Below are 14164 nucleotides of genomic sequence, written 5' to 3'. Positions count from 1 at the left end.
AACAGCTTTTTCCCATGCTCACATCAGTAGCTCCATTGCCTCTGATCCTTTTACACGAATTTATTTCTATACAAGGTTCTAAAAACACCCCTTGGTTTGTACATAAGTTTTTTTTTTTCTTCATTTTAAATTGCTTTATAACAACCGGTTTCCTGATTTTTTTTCATTTTCTCTTTTCTCTGAAATCTGCCATGGTTTAAAAAAAAAAAAAAAAAAAAGGAACTAAAAAAGCCATTGGCCAGAAGACAGGGTGGAGGAAAAAAAGAACAAAAATAAACAAAACGTCAAATATGAAAATTCTCAGAGATAATGCATTTATAAACACAGAAATGGTTACAACAAAGATGGCCGTGATGAGTGGGTATATATATATTTATATATATATATTTATATATAAATCCATGTCCGGCAACTGACCGTGGCACCTAGGGAGCTAGTCCAGTCCTCGTGTTTGCCCTGAACTCCCCCTTCTCTGCGATACCCCTCATTCTGGGGTTTTATAAAGAACACAAAGCTCCCACAGCTCCTTAGGCTTTAGGATGGGGAGACTGAGAAGATAGGGCCTTGGTTGTCAGAGAAGGGAAAAAACCATAACCCACACTTCTAAGCCACCCCTGACCATCTTGGGGATCTCCGGCCCCTTGGGGACCACATCTCAGCCCTTGCCCCCTTACAAATAAAGGGGGTCTGACACCCACCCAGATCTCCTCCTTCCAGCATTAGGTAGGAAATGAAGTGAGACCACGGAGGGGAAGAAAACGGCTCCCAGGGGCTGGGGTACGTGAGATACCTCTCTGTTCTTTCACAGGCAAGAATAGAACAGAAGGCTGGTTGCATACAGGGCTCCCTTCTCTCTCATATCTGGGAAGGCCAGCCTCTAGTCGTCTATCAGCCTGAACTCTGAGGATTATGAGGGTAAGGAGAGGGTAAGTGCCCACACTGGAAAAATTTCTATGAGGTCATAGCAACTCCCTCCCTTGAGCACCAACCCCCAATTTTTAAAAGCTATGCTTGGGAGGGAAGCTGCTGGATTACACTACCAGCTCAGTAACCTTTGCCAATCAGGAGGGCTGATATTCCTTGTGAAGAGGAGTTGAGAATAAGGATGATATCCTGTGAAGGAAGGCTGTGCCTGAGGCCCAAGGAGATGGAGCCAAGGCCTGTCAAGGAAGAAGAGGACTTTTCCCACCAAGAGAAGTTGGAGAGAGAAAGGACCAGAACTTCTTTCCTCTCTTCCCAGTGGGTTGCAGCACAGGTCTCTATGAGCTGGCCAGATGCTCCACCTGGATGGTGCTGGTGGTGACAGTGAGGCAGATGTCCTTATGATGCTCCGCCGTCTTGTAGGGGGTCAGGTCAAAGGAACACTGGGGTGGAGGGTTGGGGTTGCTGTCCCCACCACCACCACCCTGGGGTGCTGCCCCAGGGGACTGGAAGTGTGGTGGCTGTGGCGGCTGCTGCTGCTGCTGTTGCTGTGATGCCTGAGAGGCCTGGGCTTGGGCCTGGGCCTGGGCCTGGGCCTGGGCTTGAGCTTGAGCTTGGGCCTGAGCCACTGCTGCTGCTGCTGCCGCTGCCTGCACTTGTTGCTGGAGATCAGGAGGGTTGTGTTTGCGCATATGTTTCATAAGATATGTTTCCTGATGGAGAAGGTAAAAAGGGAGTTGAGGGAAGAAAGAGAAGCAAAGAAGTAAGTTACTTGTAACCAGTATCCTGGGCTTTTTTTTTTTTTTTTTTTTGCTTTAAATAAAGTAATACTGATATAGAGATACTGTGGAGCACTGATAAGAGTCAAGTCACCTTAAACTGTCACATTCTCACACACCTTTGAATTGAATTTTATAACCCTTTTCTGGAGTCTAACATCTAGCTGAACCCCTCCTCCCCGCCCCGACACACACACACACACACACACACACACACAAAATTTCAAGCTGCTTCCATTCTGTCTTATGTTTAAACAAAACGAAGCATCACAGTTTAGCAGTCCTATTGGTCTAAGGGATCAGGCACCTCCCAAGTTCCTATCTAATGTCTCTTCTCTTTACTGATTCTGGTAAGTTGGAGCTAGGAAGGTGGTACATTCACTACACAGATCTATATTCAGAAAGATGGGGGACAAGTGGGTTAGAGCTTACAGGCCTAGACACAGGGAAGGAACGGGTAGGCTTGCACTCACCGACGTGTATGCCCGACTACAGATGGTGCAGGTGTACACCTTGGCATGCTTCACCGTATGCGTAGACAAGTGCACTTCCAGTGAGGCTGCGTCTGTGTACGCCCGATGACAGTTGTGGCACTTGAAGGGTTTATCTTTGTTGTGCTGCCGTCTGTGGGACTGAGAATATTGGGAGAAATCAGGAGCGCACTGAACTCTTCTCTCCTGCTTCTTTGACCTTAGTGGAAATCCCTGAACTGGGTGTCAGGCCCCCCAAGATCTCTTTCCATCTAAAGGTGGCAGCCATTGCTTCAAATGAAACTTCAGGAGCTACTGGTTAAGGGAAGAAGCAAACCTCATGCAGCACATACCAGGATCCTGAAAGTGAGAATGACGACCATGCCTGGTCCTACTAGGCCCGTGGTTCTCAAAGTGAGGCATGGGGATTCGCCACGGAACACCAAGACCTTTTCACGGGGCCCACAGGTCAAAACTATTTTCAGAATCATAATTAGACAGTTTGCCTTTTCATTCTCAGTCTCTCGTGTGTACAGAGATTACGAGACGTGTACTGTCACAGTAGACTGAAGGCAGAGGACATGACGATACAGCCATTTTCTGAAAGCCAGACACTGATGAAACGTGCAGCAATGTAAAAACATTCTTCTCAACATGGGGGCCAAGGTATTTGAAAATATGTGATTTATATTAGCATGCAAGGGTTCTGCTGGCTTTACTTATTTTTACCACTACCACATAGGTTTTTGTTTTTTTTCCAGATATGACCCCCATCAACACAAGCCCACCAGACTCCCCAATAATTGTTAAGAGTGTAAAGAGGTCTTGAAAAAGTTTGAGAATGATTGTACTACTTGTTAGTTGGCACTGTGACACCAAGTCTTAGATTCCAGGCCTCGGGCGGAGGGTAAACTTTACCTGCAGATTGGAGAGCTGTGTGAAGGCTTTCTCGCAGCCTGGGTGTGCGCATTTGTATGGTCTATCTCCGGTGTGGATTCTGCATGGGATGAGAAAAGAAAGGGAGAATGTCAGCCAGGCCACTCAGGGACTGACTCCTCAGCAAACCTCAAGGTCATTCCTGTCCTCCTATGAGATGGGTCTCCAGGAGGCACCAGCCTGAGCTCTGACCCGGCTTAGGCCGTGATGCCTGCCTTCTGCTCACTGCCTGCCACGCGGGGCTCCTCTCTGCTGGGGGAAGAGGGACTGTGGTCCAGCAGCGAAGGGACAGGCAGTCCACAGTTTACCACACAAGTCAGCTCCTACAGTAACTGTCCCTAATAAATGTTCAGAAACATAAGGAAAACACAAAGGTAAGGAAAAAAACACAAAACACTTCTTCCTTGGCCCCCACCCTACAGTCAGAAACTAGCCCCTCAGCTTTGAGAACCACTCCCAAAGAAAAGTTCTGGTATCAAAGCAAAGCAGAGTTACACTAAATTACGGAGAGCAGCAGTGCTACCAACACTCGTGGAACCTCCTTGGGGCTTTTCCCAGTCCAGACCCGAATGGCAGGAAATGCCTAATTTAGTGCCAATTTGACCTCTTTTCAAACACTATAGGCCCCTGTGCTGAGACGAGTCAAGGACTTGAGAACATGTGGACACCCACTCCTCCTCAGGGACTTCAGACCATCTTTGTGACCGGGTGCTTTACTTGACCTCTGGTGTAAAACCTTGCAAACATGGCGCGACACATCCCATCTCCTCCTGTGAACAAAGCCCAACTCTCAGGGACTGCCACATCCTGAAGCAGCCGGGTGACGAGAACTCTGGCTGGTGAGAGTGCACATTCCAGCTCAACCTGAGATGTCACTGAAGGTGATCACCAACTCTCCCCGCTGGCAGCTTCATTTCCTCTTGGCCACTCCAGGTTCACGGGCCAACAGCAGGCCTCCTTCTTTCCAATGTGCCAGTTCTCTCTATTTCACATGTGCTTTGTTTCGTTTGCTACTCCATGCATCCCGTGAAGCCTTGCTCTCTAATTAGGTGTCCCCAGGCTGGTGCCCAGCCAGTCTCTGAGCATGTCCGCCGTTCACAATCAGTGCCTCCGGGGCTGGAGGTGGGGTCTTCTCCAATCATCTTCTCTAATCCAATGCCCCTGCTTTGGCATCAAGGAGAAAATCTTGCATGATGTGTGCATGGATGATTTCAGGGAAAGAAATGCAGGAAAAAAATCATCTCTGCCCCAGATGTCTCTCTTCTCCACAAATGAGGGAATGTCACAGTCACTGCGTCTCCCCGGTGCAGCTTTTGCCCCAGCCAGACTCTCTGAGATCCACTTGTGTTTCCAGTGTTGTCGCTTGTTCCTTCTCCCAGATGCCAGTCGTTCTCTCTCCTCCAGTCAGGCCTCTCCCCCGCCCCCCGCATGCGGGTTGTTGTGTGTGTCCGGGGCGGGGGTGGGGAGGGCATGCCAGCGGGGCGGGGGCAGTAGCCCGCCACTCTCCCTTACCGTGTGTGCTGCTGGAGGTGGGAGAGCTGGCGGAAGGCCTTCTGGCAGTAGGAACAGTTGTAGGGCTTGGCCCCCGAGTGGATACGGAGGTGCTGGGCCAGGTAGGAGGTGTTGGCGAAGGTCTTGGAGCAGTGCGGGCACTTGTGGGGCTTGATGGTCTCGGTGTGCATCTTGGAGTGGATCCTGCCGGAGAGGAGAGGAGGGAAGGGGGGGAGGAGGAAGCAGTTCGACACCAGGGGCTCAGCTCTCTGCTGGGTGAAATGATGTTGCTTGACGGATGAGAGCACCCCCTCCTCCCTCCTCCCAAACACACTCCGGCCTGGAGAGGCTAATGAAGAGGACACCCAGATCTAGGTTGTTGCTGATCTTAAGTCGGCGGCTAGAATGGCAGTGAGATGATGAAGAGCTGCAACCCATGGCTCCTGGTAACCTCAGGTGTCCAGTCTTGTCAACCCTCTGCTTTGTTCTAAGGTTACATACACACTCACCACAGATACCCTGCTTCCAAATAGAAATTTGAACAAAGACAATACCGCCTGTCCCCATGGACCTGAAGTTGAATGCACACCTTGGCTCTGAACTGAAGCAGAGAGTAAAAGCAGGGGCTGCTCTGCAGAAGATTTCCAAACACAGACACAGAGAGAAGCCACAGAAACCGCTCCAGACTTTGGGATTGGAGACCACCATTTTCCAGGCTCCCCCAAACTGCTAGGAGATATGGTTTTATTTTTCATAGACAGTAATGGGAAAGAATCGAGGCTCCCAGACGGCAAGGTCGAAAGGGGAAAAAGAAACATGGAGAGAAGAGTAGGCACAGACCATGTGGCCTTGGGGTGAGGGGTTCACAGCCAGGAAGTGGGGTGAAACTGAGAGCAGCCTTACCGGGTGTGCTGCTGGAGGTGAGAGAGCTGGCGGAAGGATTTCTCACAGAAGTTACAACTGTAGGGCTTGGCCCCTGAGTGGATACGGATGTGCTGGGCCAGGTAGGAGCTGTTGGCGAAGGTCTTGGAACAATGTGGGCACTTGTGGGGCTTGGTCTCGGTGTGTGACTTGGAGTGGATCTGCATCTCCGACTTTGAGTAGAATGTCAGTGAGCACATCCGGCACCTGGGCCAAGTGAGGGCAGCAGTTAGAAGGCTTCCCATCAAGAGGCATTGCTAAATACCTCCCTCCACTTCCACAGAAGCCAACCTAGCTGACTCTCCTAGCCCGACAGCACTGACACCCCGAGAGCAGACGCTCTGTTTTACTCATCTTTATGGCCTAAGCGCCAAACACAGATTATTAGGAGTATTCAATAAATGCTTGCTGAATGACTGGACTCCCTTAGTGTGCACAAAACCAAGAATTCAATCAGGTCAGACAGGAAAATCTCACTGGCTTTGATCTGATAAGAATTTCAGGGAACCAGGAATATCAGCTAACTTCTGCTTCAAACTATCAGGTTTTCCTCAAGTCCCAAGATGATCATGAGGACAAACTATCTAGATTCCCCAGAAGGACTTCTCTTCTGTCTCCTCACATAATTGTCTTCTCCAAGATTCCCTTCTACGTCCTTTCTGCCAGTGATTCCTTGAGGGATGAGGGTAGGATTACCTGGAGGGGCTTTCCCAGACTATGTCTGTCTGCCCTCTGCATTATAACATTTCACCAATCACCCCCACCTCCCGCCTGTTGGCAATCAAGTGAGCACCCCCTTTCCACAATGAGCCAACATAGTAACTAACCATGACAAGTGGGTTATATTCCTCAAATATTTAGGATTTGCAAAAATGCTGAACTTTCATGCTAAGCCTTTCCTCCTTCCTAGTACATGGAGCTGTGGTGGCAGTTTGGGTAGACAGCAATAGCTTCTGAATACACTTAAACTCATCATCTGAGTTGATAATCCTTCCTGCTACAACATTGCCCCAAACTATCAAATAAGGAGGTCTCTGAACAAGATAAGCAACTGCTACTGGGTAAAAGCTATCAACATGTGATCTAGAACCCTATCATTTTCCAGGGCAATTCACCGGCACAGAATTTGGGCTAGTAGGTAGGGATATGGCCTAGAAGCTAGGGAACTGGGGCAACTCACTCTATTTTGGGGACTTCCCCAATTTATCACTAAAGAGGAGCTTTGGATATTGTGATGATTTGTTTTTCTCTGATCCAGGAGGATCTAAAGAATAACTGAGACCGGGCCTCCCCGGTGGCGCAGCGGTTGAGCTCTGGGTTGCGATGCTGCCCGCAGCCTCTGCAGTGCCGGTTCAATCCCCGGCTGCTCCCCGGCCACCAGAGGAGGGTCCCACATGGCGCGCTAGACCTCTCCTGCCGCCCGCTGCTCCCCTCAGCAGTGTACTTCTGTCCTTCTGCCTGTTCTGCATCCTGCTCTGATTCTGGTGAATTCTCTCACCCTCCCGCGCTTCTGACTATACCCAGTGCTTGTATAAATAAATAAATAAATAAATCTTTAAAAAAAAAGAATAACTGAGACCAAGACTAAAAACAACTCTAAGCTCATCAGAAAAACAGAGGACTAGGGCTGTTCATTGAAGAATGATCTTTTATATGTCAATGCTTCTACTAAAATTCCAATCATTAAAGCCAATTTCTATTTCTCTAGTCACCTGATAATCCCAAAAGAAATCTAATGACCAGTTTACCCATCCCTGGCTGTTGTCCAAGATGCCCCACCATTGTACAGGAGGTAGGAAGCGTCTGTTTATCATTTATAGCTAGCATGGTCCAAAGGACAGTCGTGAAGTCTGGACACCTGGGCTTTACTCAGAGTACAGTTATAGGCTGGCTCATCAATCTAGACCTCAATTTTCTGGTCTGTAAAATGGAGAGATAAATATCGGTCCCTTAAGGGCGAGCAAACAGCTAGGCGGGTCGGAGGTAAGCCAAGTGTTCGCTAATGATACACTGCACTAACGCAACTAGCATCAGAGCTGATGGATGAGCTCATGCTACTACATATTTCCCTGAGACCAGGGTTAGAAACTCGACACATTGTCACTTGGAGGTGAACTATATACTAGAGTTACAAAATTTCCCTTGGTTGCTAGAATTTCTCATACAGGTAGAACAACACTTCCATTTAAACTCAAAATCTCTAGTATGTGTGACTACTGAAAAACAACTGCACCCATAACAGGAACTTAATTATAACCCTCTTCATCAAAGTTTTCTACTAGAGAAGAATCTGCAAAACTTCAGTTTATTGATTATGCACTTGCAACAGAATGAGTCAACTCCAAAGGCACCAAGTATCATGAAGACAATAACAGTTGCTGTCAGGCACAGTCTGGCACTTTAAAAACACATTGTTTCTACTCATCACAACAACCTGGTAAGTATTATTCCTGTTTCACAGAAAGGAACACAAAGGCTCAGGAAGTTAAGTGATTTGCCAAAGGGGAAAGTCACACACAACCCTGCTTTGACCTGAAGTTAAGAAACCTCACAGCAGAGGTACTCCAGCCAAGACTGGACAGTCATGTGTCAGCAATGCTTAGGAGACGAACACTGCACAGAAGGAGCTGGCTCAGGCGCCCATTAAAGCATTTCTAGCTCTGACATCCTAGGAAGTCAAGCGCAAGAGTGCAAGTCCTTCAATGCAAAGTGCTGGGTGGTCAGAAAGAAATCTAACTTAATAGTAGTGATGGCATGGCCATGGACAGTGAGCAGGGGATAGAAAAGCAAGCACTCCAGTTCATCACTCGGTGCAAAACCCAGGGGACGCCATTCACAGCCAACACGAGAAAGGTGCCCTTTGGCGGCATGCAACACAATGGACCCTGATTATTAATGAGAACCACTTTGAATTATCACCCCATTTTTTCCTAAGGTGTTCATAAACCATTTTCTATACTCTTGATTTATATATATTCTTGCCTACAGTTCTGTTTCACAGCTGAAAGTCATGAGCTAGAAATAAGGTGACTTGCCAAGAATAACAGCACCCATTTCCACTGATACCCAAGGCCACTGACCACAGGAACAGACGTGGCTGACCCACACAGGGATCAAAACAGGGATTCTCTGTAATGAAAACGATCCCTCTAGAACTTCAGAGTTCTGAAATTCCATTCACCTGGAATATAATCAGTCTCCCTCAATTTTCAGAGTTCTCTTTAGTCACCCAGGCATGGAGCCTGTCAAGAATCCCCAAAACATGAAAACAGCAAGGGCATGGCAAGTCCTGTCATTGGGGCTTCCTTCCAATGGCAAATTACCTTTTCCCCATATACAGTCTGGGAAGTTCAGATGTAGCTCTAATGAGTGAAACTTAATCAAAATCAGAGGCTCCTGATCCATGTGAAGGGAGCCACCAGGTGTCAAAAAGCCTGCCCACAGCTCCTACATTTTCTACAGGTGGAGCTCCAAGTCACATCAACCTCACTTCAAGCAAACACTTAACCATTCATAATTCTACAAAATAAATTTAAAAGGGATTTTCATTGTATGAAATGACATGTAAAAGAAAGCCTTTAAATGAATCAAACTTGTCAGGTACCTTTATAATATGATATGATGTAAACATTTTCCAGGAACACTTTTATTGTATAAAGTGGGGTACACCTGTAATAATAAAGCTGCAATGAACTTTCAGATTATGAGCTAAAATTCTGCAGTGCTCAATACTGTCTGCATAGCAATACTCCCCTCGTTTTCACTTACAAAGAGGGATTTCAAAAGCTCTGTAGTTGAGGCTACGCTCTCCACAGTGGAAGTATACCACACAAATAAAAAAAAAATGCTAAATGAGGACTACTTCTTATCTCTTCTGAAGTTCCCAACATTTCAGGTCTTAATCTGAGATATACTCCCAACAGGTGGGAAGCATAAACAGAATTCTCCCCATTTTACAGATGAGGAAACTGAGGCCCAGAGAGGGGAAAAGGACTTGCCCAGGGTCACACAGCAAGTTCGTGGTGGAGCCGGGAACTGAATCCATGAGCCCAAGGCTCTGTCCATTTCCTGTGCCGCAGTTCCCTTCGCTCCTAAAATGGGAACAACATTGCCCATCTCGGTACACTAAGGACAGACCCAGTCTCCCAGCCATGCACACCTGCGTCAGAGCTGTGAAGGTGGTTAGGCCACTCTGCACACTGGGACCAAACTCCCCAAACCCACTGGGGCCCTGAACAGTTCTCAAGGGGATTAAAAGGTATCCAAGTTTCAAAGGAGGGAGTTTACTTAAGTAATGCTCTTTGTATAGTACCACATGCAAATATGCATATAATGCTTGCTGGCAATGGACAATTTAGAGGAAGTAAAGAATCAAAATGACCTCCATGAATTAGAAAGTGAACAAACAGTCATTTTATAAGTACTGCAATGAGGGGAAGGAGAGGTGTCCTATTCCTCCCACCTTTTTACACAGACCCCTCCCATCATCCCAACCATGCAGGGTCCGGCAGGCTCAGGGCTCAAACATGGCTCAAGAACTCACAGATGGCAAGCAGGTTAAGGTTTGGGGCTTACCAGAAAGGTTTCTTGGAAAAAATAGAAATGAAAAATGTAGAGAGCAAAGAGGAACTGGAGACATAGTCTCAAACCCAGTCTAAAGCCTCATTACAAGCATGAACACCATTATGTCACTCAAAAGCAAGTCAATGCTGATGACCCCAAGAGGAGAGGTGAGAGGGGTCTGCATCCTGGGGGAGGAGGCACCAAAGCAGCACTACAGCTCCCCCTTCCTTCCCCACAACAGAACACCTGGCAGGCAGGTGGCTCTGATGTGGAAGGCTGCCTGAGTGTAGAGCCTGACTGGGGCAGGACACAACGGGAGTAGGGTGATCCTCACCCCTACCTGTCCCTGGCTCTGCTTCTTACCGGTAGGTCTTGCCATCTTTCTGATGGTCATCATCCTCCTCAGGGGAGAGGACATACGGGTCATTCATCTCAGGCAGCCCTGACTCCAGCATCCGCTTCTTCTTTCGCCCCCTGGGGGGCTTAGGCGCCACACTGCCACCTCCACCACCTCCTCCACCTCCTTCCTCCGTTAGGGTTGATGCTACCTTCTTGGAGAGGTCGGGGACCACCTGCAGGGCTTGTGAGCCAGGGGGAAGAGCTGAGACAATCATGGGAGCCGAAATGGGGAAGGTCTGAGCTGATGAAGCTGTGGTCACAAGGGAGCCTGAGGGGGACGTGATTACCAAACCCGGACCTAGGATTGGGAGAAAAAGGAGATGGTGTCATGTTGTCCAGTCCTGATGCTAATCCTATGTCACTTCCCCCAGATCACTGTCGAATGAACCCCTTACCACCACCCCCAGCCCACAATATACAGGAAATCCCAAACCCTGTAGCAAATAATGGTCTCCTAACCCCTGTCCCCACCCCACCCCCGGTAACAGTGAGATTTACCCCTTGATTGACTCCCTTCTCTTCTCCACCTCTGAGAACAGGAGACTCCTTGATTCAGAGAAGGAAAGAATGTCACCTCCTCAAAGGCAGGGACCGCATCTTCTACTTCTTTGTATCCCCCACAATGCCTAGTGCATTGCTAGGCATACAGTAGGCACTTAATAAAAATTTGAGTAATCAAACACAAATCCCGCTCCCCATGTCCTTGGTGCCCTCCAGCCTGGGGTACTGATCATGGGAGATCAAGACCTCAGATTGGAGAAGAGCAGAGGTGCTCACCAGCAGTCATCAGTCCTGTAGACGGCACAGGGACCACCGTGATATTCTGGGTAACAGACGCCTGGCTATGTGGAGTCAGCTGGTCTGACTTGGACTCCGTATCCATACTGATGCCCGAGGGCAGGGACACTGAGGCAGGCACTGTCAGCAAGGTAGGGTAGTGGGGTGGAGCCAGCCCACAGCCCTTCTCTGGCAACAGCTGATCCTTCATCTTGTTGATGAACATCGTGTTCTCAATCTGAAAGAAAAGGACAGGGGAAGAGGTGGCCTCTTCAGGAAAAGTCTGACTTGTTTGTTCCCTAAATACTCTGTCTAGTCTGTCCTCCTCTTGGAGACCAAGGAACGATCAGTTAACACAGGCACACCTCAGAGACATTGTGGGTTCAGTTCCAGACCACCACCATAAAGTGAGTATCACAACCGCGTGAAGTCACACCAACTCTCTGTCTCCTGGTTATATATAAGTTACATTCACACTATAGTGTAGTCTACTAAGTGTGCAATGGCATAATGCCTGAAAAAGCAAAGTATATATACCTTAATTAAAATATACTTTGCTGGGCCTCCCCGGTGGCGCAGCGGTTGAGCGCTGGGTTGTGAAGCTGCCTGCAGCCTCTGCGGCGCTGGTTCGATCCCTGGCTGCTCCCCAGCCACCGGAGGAGGGTCCCGCACATGGCGCACAGAGCTCCTCTGCCGCCTGCTGCTCCCCTCAGCAGTGTACTTTGGTCCTTCTGCCTGCTCTGCTCCCCACTCTGGCTCTGGTGAATTCTCTCACCCTACCGCTCTTCTGACTGTACCCAGTGCTTGTATAAATAAATAAATCTTTAAAAAAAAAAATATATATATATATATATACACTTTGCTGCTAAAAAATGATAACCATCACCTGATCCTTCAGGAAGTTGTAATTTTTGCTGATGGAAGTTTCATAGAAAACAAGTTATCTGTGGTGTGCAATAAAGCGTTCAGCACAGTAAGACAAGGGTGTGCATGTATCTTTGTGCTTTCAGATAGAAGCTAGAACTTAATCCTCAGTAATGGGGTACCAACTGAGCCAGCACCCAGTTTGTCTTGCTTCAGTCTCCACAGTAACAGAGACTCATGGTTATCAGATTGCTCAGAACTGAAGAATGAAGGACACAATGGCGAACCAAAAAAAAAAAAAAAAAAAATCAACTAGCACTTACCTGTCCTGAGACTGTGGGAATAGAAGGCCAGAAGTACGGGTTAGAATTGAAGTGAGATTCTTCCATTCTACCTGAAGAGAGAGAGAGAGACCATATCACACTCAAGAATAAATCTGAAGAAAGTCAGCAGAAGGGGAGTGGAGGAGTTCCTGGTTTCTTCTCTGTTACCTGACCATGTGCCTGGGAATCAGCAGTCAAGATCTCGGAATCGAGAGCTAGTCCCTTTGGTCAGAACCACTGACAGCGCCATGTCCCCTCCAACAGAGGCCCTCCAAGTTCAGATGCTTGTGGAAAGAACTTACACACATCCCATTTACCCACAGGCTCTTTCCTACACCCCAAAGAACAGAACTGGCATTACTTTCCTTCGCTGACAAAAAGAAAAACTGAAATGAGGAGAGGAGACAGATTATGTCCGAGGTCACCAAAGCAAATCACCGACTGGCTTGGAAACAGGGTACCAATCACTGTTCCTCTTTTCTCAAAATATCCCTCAAACCCATCTTCCTTAAAATAAAAAGCTTCACTGAGTTCCAATCGACACACCTACAATTCAACACAGCTTGAAAATGTTGTAGACTAGAACACAAAATGCCTAAGGGAGTTAAAGAATGAAACTGGCAAGAATCAGAATCAATGTACTTCTTGAGTGCCAGGTGCTACGTGGGGACCACACCCACCAATCCCACCAAGGTCTAAGGACATGTGTGGTGCTGCACTGGGACCACACATGCTGGGCTGAGCAGTGTGAACCTATATGTTCAAAAAAGGGCTCAAGCGCTAGCAGTCTAGACTTCCGCCCATGAAGGGATTCAGAGTAGGGGCAACAGTGGACCAAAGCACCTACACAGTTTGGACTCCTGCTTCAGAGCATTCAAGTTCTTCTCTGTAAGTAGATGATGAAGAAGCTTAAAATTTTAGCAGTGAGGAACAAGGAGAAAAGTAATTCCTTAGACTCGCACAGCAAGTCACAGACGGGTACAGCACGCAGGCATCCTACCCTCAGCTTTACACTGTGATCACTTCTAGCAAAGTTTACTTGGCAGCACGCTGGTGAAGAGTAGCTTCCCCACATCCCAGACCAAAAGAGACTGGTCCAGCAGAAGAGGAAGTGGGAGGAAGGAAGAATATAAAACTGATAAAATAGAAAAAAGAGGAAAAGCAGTAGTAAACAGTATAAACATGCTGCTACTGTGAGCCAAGACCAAGCGAGTTTTAGGTGGGAATAAAGACTTGACTTTCAGCTCCAGGTACCACCAAGGATCTGCTGGAGGCAGATATCACATACAAAGAGTTGGAGGGTGGACTACAGCACAGAAACTGGGTTCCAAGCAGTGACTATAGAAACTAGCATATCTCTCAACATCACCCCGGTCCTTAACCTTCTCCAGAAAACTTTTCACATTTTTTGCTCTATTAAACAGCATTCTCAATTATCATAAAATACATAAAGAGAAGCAAAACTGAACATCAGCCTACTTTTTTCTAAAAAGTAACAAAGGAGGGCCTCCCTGGTGGCACAGGGGTTAAAGTCTCAGCACTTTCAAGCTATCACTGGCCACTGCAGCATGAGTTCCATCCCCAGCCAGGGAGCTACCCACATGGTGCAGCAGACCTCTCCTATCTCGCCCACTGCTCCCCTCAGCAGTGTATATCAGTAGATCCGCCTGTTCTGCTCCCCACTCTGTCTCTGTGAATCCTCTCACTCTCCACACCTCTC

The 14164-nt window shown here is 47.8% G+C and overlaps 1 protein-coding gene across 17 annotated transcripts; it reads right to left on the bottom strand.

The window, feature by feature from the left end:
• Positions 1-1205: 1205 nt before the first annotated feature.
• On the bottom strand, positions 1206-12785 carry ZNF384 (zinc finger protein 384). Of its 17 annotated transcripts, none has more exons than XM_084255927.1 (10): positions 12445-12785; positions 11258-11495; positions 10979-11026; positions 10445-10778; positions 9517-9609; positions 5501-5725; positions 4619-4801; positions 3089-3167; positions 2174-2332; positions 1206-1634 (listed from the first exon to the last, which is right to left on the bottom strand). In XM_084255927.1, exons 1-10 carry the CDS (start codon positions 12508-12510, stop codon positions 1260-1262), a joined length of 1800 nt encoding a protein of 599 aa, XP_084112053.1. In that variant the 5' UTR covers positions 12511-12785; the 3' UTR covers positions 1206-1259. The 17 variants fall into 17 exon arrangements, with proteins under 17 accessions (XP_084112053.1, XP_084112066.1, XP_084112067.1 ...); XM_084255940.1 differs by having other exon boundaries at positions 4619-4644; positions 5527-5725; XM_084255941.1 differs by lacking the exon at positions 4619-4801.
• Positions 12786-14164: the final 1379 nt, after the last annotated feature.

This window comes from Talpa europaea, assembly GCF_964194135.1.
Source record: "Talpa europaea genome assembly, chromosome: 15".
Taxonomy (NCBI): Eukaryota; Metazoa; Chordata; class Mammalia; order Eulipotyphla; family Talpidae; genus Talpa; species Talpa europaea.
This window is presented reverse-complemented; position numbering and strand designations above follow the sequence as displayed.